This window comes from Orycteropus afer, unplaced genomic scaffold, assembly GCF_000298275.1.
Source record: "Orycteropus afer afer isolate SDZICR_OR568_19922 unplaced genomic scaffold, OryAfe1.0 scaffold00144, whole genome shotgun sequence".
Taxonomy (NCBI): domain Eukaryota; kingdom Metazoa; phylum Chordata; class Mammalia; order Tubulidentata; family Orycteropodidae; genus Orycteropus; species Orycteropus afer.
Genome location: NW_006921731.1, coordinates 1,639,878 through 1,651,121, shown reverse-complemented (window position 1 = coordinate 1,651,121; position 11,244 = coordinate 1,639,878). Strand labels below are relative to the sequence as shown.

Here is an 11,244-nt window from a genome sequence, read left to right as displayed (position 1 = left end):
CTCTAATAGCTAATGATCGTGAGCATTTCTTCATGTTTGTTGGCCGCTTGAATATCCTCCTTGGTGAAGTGTCTATTCATGTCTTCTGCCCAGTTTTGAATTGGATTGTTTGTCTTTTTGTTATTGAGGTGTTGGAGTATTCTATAAATTCTAGAGATAAGTCCCTTGTCAGATATGTTATTACCGAATATTTTTGATTCCTGTTTCTTAAAGCTGCATCCTGTGTGCTTTGAGTATCTTGTATGTCTCTGCTATATTCATATCTGCATCACCTCCCATTTAGCTTTTTAGTTACTTGCATAATTTGATTTTTGCTCTTTTCCTCCATTCTTTTGAGTGGATAATGCATTGATATTTTTTAAACATCTCAAATTATAAAAGATATATATGATGAAAAGTTTCCCTTCTACCCTACCCTTCATTTTTCTACTTCTTTTCTCTCCCACTGTTAATCTTCCCATACTTAAAATTCTTTGTTTTCATTTGAAATTTGGAATACCATTTAGTTAGCTTAAATCTAAGAGCTGTCTTGTTCCTGTGAAGGTAAATCTTCTTGCAAACTGCAGTATTTGTTAATCTTTTGTTTTTGTTATTTAATGATTGTCATAATATTTAATATTTTTGATTCTCTGATCTAATTTTGGCTTGTTAGTAATTTTGCATTTTTTTCAGGAAATAACTTACAGATAAGTCTTTGTATTCCAGCAGCTTATGTTCAAAATACAGATAGCATTTGCATGGGCAGTTTTATATTGAGAAGATTTCAATTATAGCAAGTTTTTCCTCCAAGAGCTCTTATTGGAGAGAATTCTGGCTAATTGTACATTTCTGTTGTGTATTTTGAGACTGTCTTAGTTCCTAGGACTGCTGTAACAAAATACCACAAAATGGGTGGCTTTAAAGAACAGAAATTCAGGGCATCAGCTCTAGGGGAAGGTCCTTTTGTCTCTTTTAATTTCTAGTAGTTGCCAGCAGTCCTTGGCATTCTTTGGCTTATAGATGCATCTGTCTCCATTGTCATATGGCATCTTTCCCCTATGTGTATCTGTTTCTTTGTGTCTGTATTTCTCTTTATAAAAAACCAGTCAGAAAATACGAGGCTTAGGATCCACTCTACTGTAATATGACCTCATTAACATAATAAAAGAATGGTCCTATTTCCAAACAAGATCCTATTCACAGGCACAGGTAAAGAGTTAGGACTTTTTTAACAAATATTTTTAGAGACATATAACAATATCCTAATTCCTTTTGTCTTCTTTTTTAGCCTGCTGTTATCAAAACTTTATTTGAAAAGTTGCCAGAATTTCTTTTTGAAAAGTAAGTGGGATTATTCTGGAATGTTCAAAGTACCCTGGCATACTTAAGTTTCTTGCCCAGAAGGTTACTCTGAAACATTATTGGTTGCTCTGTAGGTCCTGTTTATCAAGACTTCAGGTTCTTAAGTTCCTGTAATATCTTTGAAATTTTATCTGTTAATAGGACTACATAAAAATAAATAGGATTATTGTTAAAAGTAAATATGGCATATGCTTATATACGCAGGAGAGCTCTGGTGGTGTAGTGCCTAAGGCATTTGACTGCTAACCAGAAGGCTGGCAGTTCAAACCCACCAGCCACTCCTTGGAAGGAAGGTTGGGCAATCTACTTCTGTAGAGATAACGCCTCAGAAACCCAAGGAGGGGTCGCTATGATTTGAATGGACTTGACAGCAGTGTTTTTTGTGTTGTTGTATTCTTTTATGCATGGACTATTCCTAGTAGAATATACAGTCAACTAATACAAAGTAGTTGTCTTCAAGGAAGGGAGCCAGTTGTCTGGAGTCAAGTATTCTCTGAATATTGTTCTTTACCTTTTATGTTGTAATTTATGCCTGTTTTAAAAAATAGTTGTGTCAGATATAAATGAATAGCCTACCAGAAAAGTAGACAAAGGTCATGGACAGGCAATTCACATACAAATACAAGAGCAATGAACATTAAAAAATGTTCACTTTTGTTAGTAATCAAAGAAACACAAAATTAAAACAATGAAGTACAATTTCTACTCTCAGAAGGTCTCCTCTACCGAAAGTGCAATGAACAGGCATGCTCATACAGTGATGATGAACATATAAATGAAGGGCAGTGAATGGATGTATCAAAAGCCTTAGATTTTGCGTACTCTTTAATCTTCAATGCCACATTTCCTAATTTATCTTAAGATAAAAACTGAGAAGTAGAATAAAGATAACAGTTACAAAATTACAAACAATTGAGATGTTCAACAATAGGGGATTGGTTAAGTTAAATTACATACATCCAAACAATAGAGTATCATGTAGACATTAAAAGTTATAGAGTAGTGGTGTTGTTAGGTGCCATCAAGTTGGCTCCAACTCACAGCGACCCTCCATACAATAGAAGAAAACACTGCCCGGTCATGCACCATTCTCACAGTCCTTGCTGTACTGAGCCCATTGTTGCAGCCACTGTGTCACTCCATCTCATTGAGGGTCTTCTCCTTTTTGCTGACCTTTCCACTTTACCAAGCATGATATCCTTCTCCAAGGAATGGTCCCTTCTGACAACATGACCAGAGTAGGTGAGATGAAGTCTGGACGTTTTTGCTTCCAAGGTGCATTCCAGCTACACTTCTTCAATGACAGATTTGTTCTTTCCTCTGGTGATCCACGGTACTTTCAGTGTTCTTCACACAACACAATTTAAAAGCATCAACTCTTCTTTGGTGTTCCTTATTCATTTAATTCACTTAATCTCATACATTAATTGAAAAAAAAAATATGTTACTAATAAATACTTACAGGTTAGCCCAGTATTTTGTTTAAAAAAAATTATACACACACATGCATACGCATACATATTAATAGTGGACCTCCTATTGGTTGACAGGATTCTAGGTCATTCGTATTTTCTCCTTTTTAATATAAGTTTTCTCAGGGTCCTATGTATAATAATAATAAACTTGATTTAATGATAAAAATTCATGTTTTAATTGAATGGCTCACCAATAAAATTCCAAATTCACTGCCATTGAGTTGGTTCCAACTCATAGCAACCTCTATTAGGTTTCTATGACAGTAAATCTTTACGGAAGTAGACTGCCATCTTCCTTCTGCGTGGGTTTGAACTACCAACCTTCTGATTAGCAGTCAAATGCCTGAGTCACTGTACCACCAGAGCTCTGAATGGCTCACACTAGATGCTTATTTCCTGGCTAAGTGTTCTTAAGCATTTAAGTTTGGCTACAAGGACTGAGAATGCTTCAGAGTAAAGGAAGTAGAGATGGTTCAAAATTTTAGACGTAAGAAGTTGAAAAGAGGGGAGAAATGGCCATTTTGTGGGTAATAATAATTGAGCCAACATTTCTTCATCAAAAATGGTTTTCAATACTTTCATGAATATAGCTAATTTGATCTTCCATCTTTCATAGCAGTACTTATCTTTCTAGCATATATCATATTATAGTTTTGGCCCTTTTTAATATTTATTTTACTCAATTTGTTAAAGTTTATTAACACAGATAGTATCCAGCCCTCTCTTCCCTCTCTAAACTCTTTCTCCAGATCTAGCCTCTGGTAATGGTTTAGTATTTCTTCTTTCAGACAGCTTTCTTGACATACTCAAGCATATGTTGCATGGTTTATTTATTTATTCTTGTCTAGCACAGTGCATAACACATAATAAATGTTCAGAAAATATTAATTAAATGGCTGTAGTATTTTTGCACTATTAATGCTTGCTGTTATATAAGTCAGAAAGACTGAATTCCTTGCGTTCTTATTCTAACATTTCAGCAAGAACAGTGATGGGATCAGCATGCCTCAACTCATTATCAATCAGCTAAAATGGCTGGACAGAATTGTAGATGGCAAGGTAGGCCTTGTGGCTTTATATCTCCTGAATTTAAAGAATATGTTTTCATACTTAAGAACAAAATTTTTGGAATTTGCAAGTTTTTGTTTTTCCTTTCTACACAGAAAATTCACATTTTTCAGCTTTCACAATTGGAGAATCCTGGGTAGTTCACCTTTAGATTTTCTCAAAAAGAAGGTTATACAGTTATGATGACTAGATATTATTTATTAAATAAATAAAATATTTGGAAAGAAATTCATTAGCTTTTCAAAGTATAGAGATGATTATGTTTTATTTTCTCTAAAGTGATGAAATCTCAAATCATCACTTCTGTGCAAATGTTTTAATTTGATTACATATTGAGAAAAGTAGAGGACATATTTGCAGTTACGTGACTTGTAATTAAACATCAATGTTGAATCCATTTAGAGCTTGAGCCCCATTTCTTTTCAGAAGTTCTTAAAAGTCTAATCTTTGGCAGACATTCTGAGACTGAATTTTTATTTGGAAGAACATGAGTTTAGAGTCTCACTGGGTCTAGAATTCTGGGTCTTCAGTTTATTCACTGTGTATCCTTGAGCAACTCATGTCCCTACATTTTAAAAATGAGAAACTCCAAGAGATTATGAAGAATTAAATGAAATAAAGAATTTAACAGACCAATTAAATAATATACCATCCATCTTACTTTTTTTAGTATACCATTCCATATGTGAAATTTTCTGGGCCCTTTACCTCTGAAAATAGGTTTTGAGGTTGAATCTATGTATTCTTTATTGTTACATTATGTACAAAGTAATTTCAGCTCTGCATTTCACTGGTAGGAAATCTTTCTCTATTCTGGGTAAAGTGCTATACTTCTAATGGTCTCCTCTACTGCAGGATCTCATCACCAAGATCATGCAGCTGATCAGTATTGCTCCAGTGCCCCTGCAACATGACTTCATCACTAGCCTGCCTGAAATCCTTGGGGATTCCCAGCATGCTGACGTGGGAAAAGAACTCAGGTGGGAAAGCAGCATGATTCTACTCTGGGAGCTCTGTCTCTATAGTATAAAGAGAGTAGCAGTAATGTATTCTCCTTCATATAAAAAGAAGATGATAATACTAGTCTGTAGGACTAATCATCAATGTGAACCACAGCTTCATCGACCCTGAGTCCAGAAAAATTAAATGGTGTACAGCTACTACTAGTGACCATTCTATTCAGGGCCACAATAAATGAATTCTGATAGAATGGGTGAAAAAGTTGGAACAAACCTCAAATTCTTAATGATTCCAGGCTTAGACTTACCGGCAAGATGGCAGAATAGGCAGATGAGCTACATAGCCCCTCTTCAGCAAAGAAATGAAAAACCAATTGAAACAGATAACAGAAGATAAATCTAGAATCCTGAGATTTGAAGAGACATATACAGAAATGGATTAAATGCCAACTCGTAGAAGAACCTGAATGAAAACAGTGAATAAGGAGACAAATGGAGCTGTGGAATGTTGATTATTCTGACGGCATGGCCAGTTTGAATATTTACAAGTAGCATTACGATCTGGGCAGCAACCTAAGAGTTGGCACTGCTCAACAAGGAATGCATGAATGATGGCACTGGTGACTGACAACTAGATTAGAAAACAGAAAATAAGGCAAATAAGGTGACAGAGTGAGCGGTGGACTTTCAACTATACTAAGGGCTCAGCCATTTTGAATATTTGCAAGCAGTGTTTTTTTCCAAACAGCAACCTAAAAATAGGCTTCACTTGCTGAAGACAGTATAGGCAACTGCACTGGAGGCTGACAACTAGAAAAGTGTGTTGCTCCCCTTGTTACATATACCCCACAGCCTCTTGGTGAATGGAGGTATGGCCATCCCACACCTTCACCCACCTTATGGACCAGCAGGAATTCAATCTTGGTCTGTGCCTTGAAAGAGCCTGGATGCCCTGCCCTGCCCCCTAGTTTTGTTTTTGTTTGTTTGTTTTTATTCTTTTTTTCTTCCTCCTTTCTTCTTTTATATATACATATATATTTTTTCCTTTTTCTCTTCCCTGATTCTTGGCTTTATCTTTTTTTTTGTCTTCTCTTTTCCTGGTTCCCATCTTTTTCTGTCTTTTGGTTCTTCCCATCCTAATTTTTCTGTTTACAGTTTTCACATTTTTTCTTTATGATTCTTTTACTCTTGCTCTTTTATCTCACTCACTCCCCAGACATTGTGGGCTTTTTCTCTATTTCTGTTTATCTTTTGTCTTTTTAAAAATATATCTTCTCATTTATTGCCTTTTTTTTTTTTTTTTGGTGCTTCTATTTGTTTACGCAGTTTGTGTTTTTTGTCTTATTATTTGTGTGTGTGTGTGTGTGTTTTTAATTGTTTTGTTGTCCAACTGATTGGGAGACAGTACCTATGCCCATACAACCCAACCATACCCATACCTCTTGCAACCCCACCCAGTGTGGGAGCGCCACCACTTGCTTTGCACCAACTAACCAATGTTAGACGGTCACCAGTGCCAATCCAATTCACCATTAACTGCTCTTCACAGACAGCTAACAGATATCTGTGCACACACTCTCATTCTCTTTCACAACTACCAGGAGACAGGTGGTGAATGCCTATGTACTGCCAACTAATGAATAGAGGAGCATAGTACTCTCTTCACTCAGATACATCAAAACAAAATAAAGAAAAAAAAATCTTAGGTGAATCACACCAACATAAAATCACCAATTAAATATAAATACAATGATGTATCAATGTCTCAGAGACAACTGACCATTCCAGTCACACAAAGAAGCAAGATAAAGTAGTAGAAACAGGGGCCAGGATACAGACCCAGAAAACCTCCCTGAGGAAGAAGCTGCATTGCAACTTCCTATAAGGAATTCAAAAGAATTATATTTAAGTACCATCAGTGGATTAAGAGATCAAGGAAAACACTGACAAAATTAAGGAAAATACAGATGAAACTCTAGAACAATTTAAGAAAACAATACAAGAACAAATTGACAAAAATGAATGAAAAGTTAGAAACGATGCAAAAGCTACAAATAGAAAAGAAGACTAATACTAAATTTTCAGAAATAGATAACACATTGAATGGGCAAAGGGGTAGAATTGAATCAATGGAAGACAGAATGGAGACACTGAAGACAAATATCTCAATACTACTTTGTTAAGGGATCAGTTAGAAAAGAGATCAAAACAAAATGAAGAAAGCCTAAGAGACGTATAGGATGCCATCAAGAGGAAAACCTACATGTAATCAGAATTCCAGAACAGGAAGAGACCAATAAAACCACAGAGAAAATTGTCAAAGATTTGTTGAAAGAGAATTTCCCTAATATGATGAAAGATAAGAATATACCCATTCAAGAAGTTCAGTGAACCCTATACAGAGTAGACCCAAAAAGAAAATCACCAAGACTTACTGTCATCAGACTCACTAAAACCAAAGACAAAGAATCCTGAAAGCAGCAAAGGAAAAACAAAAAGTGACCTACGAAGGGCAACTGATAAGACTAAGCTCTGACTTTTTGGCAGAAATCATGCAGGCAAGAAGGTAGTGGGATGATGTGATAGTTAAGGTTATGTGTCAGCTTGGCTGGGTCTGGTTTTGAGTGCCAGCTGGTTATAGTTATTCCCCTTGATGTGACTGGCAATCAACTCTATGATGGAATCTGCCATGAGCAGCTGAATAGGTCCTTTAGGGATGTGGCTGGCTTCCAGTATATGAAGAATAGCTTTGGGAATGGTCTGAAGCTTTTTGGTATGCTTGGACCCTGCATTTGGCTGAGTCTTTATCTCGGTGGCCTACCACATTGTCTGCTGATTTTGGGACTCTCTGGACTTCAACTACTAGTATGCTGTGTTGTTTGGTTATATTGAGACTGTGCCATTTTATTTATCAACCTTGGGCTTATTAGCCTCAGCAGTCTGCAGCTGCCTGAGTGAAGAGACACCTCTAGCTCCAGTGGGTTGGGAGCAAGAGACAGAGCTGAAACCTAAGATCAAGGGTCTTTCACCCAGCCCCTAGAGCTTGACACCTTGAACTTGGATGTCTAGCCTCCAAAATTGTAAGAGAATAAAATCTATTTGTTCAAACCACCCATTTGTGGTATTTCTGTTAGTGCAGCACTAGAAGTACATAACAGATGATATATATAAAACACTGAAAGAAAAAAATTTCCAACAAAGAATTATATACCCAGCAAAATTATCCTTCAATGTGATGTTGAAATTAGGATATTTCCAGATAAACAAAAATTAGGGGAATTTGTTAAAACTAGACCAACCTTTCAAGAGATGCTAAAGGAAGCCCTTCAGACAGAGAATCAGCAACACCAAACAGCAGCCTGTGATTAGCACACATGATGACATAACCCAGAAATCAACCTGTTATGGAAGGATCCAAAATAAAATAAACCTACAAGACTGTAAACAGGGAATCAGAGACATCAATTGGTAAATGAGGACAACTACAAACCAAAAAGAGGGAAAAAATAGTGTAGTTATAGAACTTCTAAATGGTGAGGAGGGAGCTCTGGTAGCATAGTGCCTAAGGCACTTGACTCCTAACCAGAAGGCTGGTGGTTCAAACCCACCAGCCACTTCTCGGAAGGAAGATGGGGCAATCTACTTCTGTAGTGATACTGCCTCGGAAAACCCAAGGAAGGGTTCCTATGAGTCGGGTCCAACTCGACGGCACATAACAATAACAACAAATGGTGAGGAAGTCAAGACAATTGTGAGGTAGAGTAGACTGTCCTATACTTGGGAAGGGAGCTCTGGTAGCATAGTGTGTAAGGCACTTGACTGCTAACTAGAAGGGTGGCGGTTCAAACCCATCAGCCACTCCTCAGAAGGAAGGTTGGGTAATCTACTTCTGTAGTGATACCACCTCGGAAACCCAAGGAGAGGTCACTATGAGTCGGGTCTGACTCCACGGCACATAAAACAACAACAACATACTTTGGGAATGAAATGATAAACCGTAGGGTAACCTCAAAGAAAAATAATAAACCTTCACATGAAAATGAAAGAGGCACAAATATTTAGCAAATACTAAAACAATAACAAAAGAAATGATAACGAAATTCATAACAAAAGTAAGTTCAGCACAGAAAATTATACAGAGCAAGGAAGTCAGCAACAACAAGAAAAAAACACATAACAAAATGACATTAATAAATTCATACTTGTCGATAAGTTCAGTGAATGTAAATGGATTAAATGCACCACTCAAGAGACAGAGAGTTGCAGGTGGGATAAGAAAACATGACCCATCAATATGCTGTCTACAAGACACAAAGACAAAAATAGACTAAAGATCAAAGTTTGGAAAAAGATAGATCAAGCAAATGGCAATCTAAAAAAAACAGGAGTGGCAGTATTAATTTCTGAAAATTGACTTTAAGGCAAAAACCATCATAAGAGACAATGTTCCAAGGAGCATTCTGGCTGCACTTCTTCCAGGACAGATTTGTTAGTTCTTTTGGCTGTCCATGGTACTTTCAGTATTCTTCACCAACACCACAACTCAAAACATCAACTCTTCTTTAGTCTTTCTTATTCGTTGTCCAGCTCTCACATTCATATGATGTGATTGAAAATACCATGGCTTGGGTTAGGCACACTTTAGTCTTCAAAGAGATGTCTTTGCTCTTCAGCACTTGAAAGACGTCTTTTGCAGCACATTTGCCCAGTGCAATATGTCACCTGATGTCTTGACTGCTGCTTTCATTGGTATTGATTGTGGAACCAAGTTACATGAAATCTTTGACAACTTAAGTCTTTTCTCCATTTATTATGATGCTGCTTTTTGGCGCAGTTGTGAGGATTTTTGTTTTCCTTATGTTGAGATGTAATCCATACTGCAGAGTGTAGTCTTTAATCTTCATCAGTAAGTGCTTCAAGTCATCCTTCCTTTCAGCAGGCAAAGTTGTAATAGACCATATGTTAGGCCACAAAGAAAGCCTCAGTAAATTTAAAAACATTGAAATACTGCAAAGCATCATCTCAGATCACAATGTTATAAAATTAGAAATCAACAATAGGAAGATAATGGAGAAAGAGCAAACACCTGGAAACTGAATAACACCTACCTTAAAAACAATTAGGTAACAGAGGAGATAACTTAAAAATTCCTTGAATCTAAGGAGAATGAAAAATCAGTGTACTAAAATCTTTGGAACAGAGAAAAAAGCAGTGATCAGAGGGCAATTTATAGCAATAAATGTACAAATCAAAAGAGAAAAGCAAGCCATAATCAACACCTTACCATCTCCAGCAGTTAACCAAAGGAGAAAAAAATGCCTGCAGTCACCAGAAGAAAGGAAATGATAAACATTTGAGCGGAAATAAAGGAAACAAAATAGACAATAGAAAAAATGAACATGACTAGAAGTTGGTTTTTGGAAGAAATTAAAATCAACAAACCACTGGCAAACTTAATGAAGGGAAAGAGGGAGAATATATAAATAACACAAGTGAGAAATGAAATGGGCAGTGTCAAAACAGAACTAACTGAAATAAAAAGGATAATATCAGGGTACTTTGAAGAACTGTACTCCAACAAATTTGAAAATCTGGAAGAAATGGACAGATTTCTAGAAAAAATACTACTTACCTAAACTAATACAGACTGAGATGGAAAATTTTAATAGACACATAACAAAAGAAGTAATTGAACAGATTATAAAAAAATTTACCAAGAAAAAAACATCCTGGCCCAGATGGTTTCACTGGAGAATTGTGCCAAACATTCAGAGAAGAACTGAAACCACTCCCACTCAGACAATTCCAGAACATGGAAAAGCATGGAATCTTCCCAAATTCACTTTATGAAGCAAGCATAACTTTGATACCAAAACCAGACAAAGACATCACTAAAAAGGAAAATTACAGAGCAATGCCCCTTATGAATATAGACATAAAAATCTACAACAAAATCCTAACCAACAGACTCCAACAACATATCAAAAAAATAATACATCATAACCAAGTGGAGTTCATACAAAGATCCTTCAACATTGGACAAACAATCAAACAATCAACGTAATCCATCACATAAGTAAAATAAAGGAAAAGAACCACATGATCATATCGATGCAGAAAAGGCCGTTGATAAAATCCAACATCTGTTCCTGATAACTACTCTCAGAGCAATAGGAATAGAAGGGAAATTCTTCAACATGTTGTTAGTTGTTGTTAAGTGCCGTCGAGTCGTTTCCGACTCACAGTGACCCCATGCACAGCAGAACGAAACACTGCCCGATCCTGCGCCAGCCCCACAATCCATGCTATACTCGAGCCCATCATCGCAGCCACTGTATCAATCCATCTCCCTGAAGGCCTCCCCCTCTTTCGTCGACCCTCCACCCTTCCAAGCATGACAT

General features: G+C 36.6%; 1 protein-coding gene across 1 annotated transcript in view; it reads left to right on the top strand.

Moving 5' to 3' along the window:
• Window positions 1-11,244, top strand: part of FANCD2 (FA complementation group D2) — an 84,412-nt gene that overhangs the window by 7,057 nt on the left and 66,111 nt on the right. Inside the window, exons 6-8 of the mRNA XM_042781654.1 lie at window positions 1,268-1,320; window positions 3,797-3,875; window positions 4,740-4,864. Of these exons, the coding sequence (XP_042637588.1) occupies window positions 1,268-1,320; window positions 3,797-3,875; window positions 4,740-4,864 (257 nt within the window). The remainder of the gene's footprint in view (window positions 1-1,267; window positions 1,321-3,796; window positions 3,876-4,739; window positions 4,865-11,244) is intronic.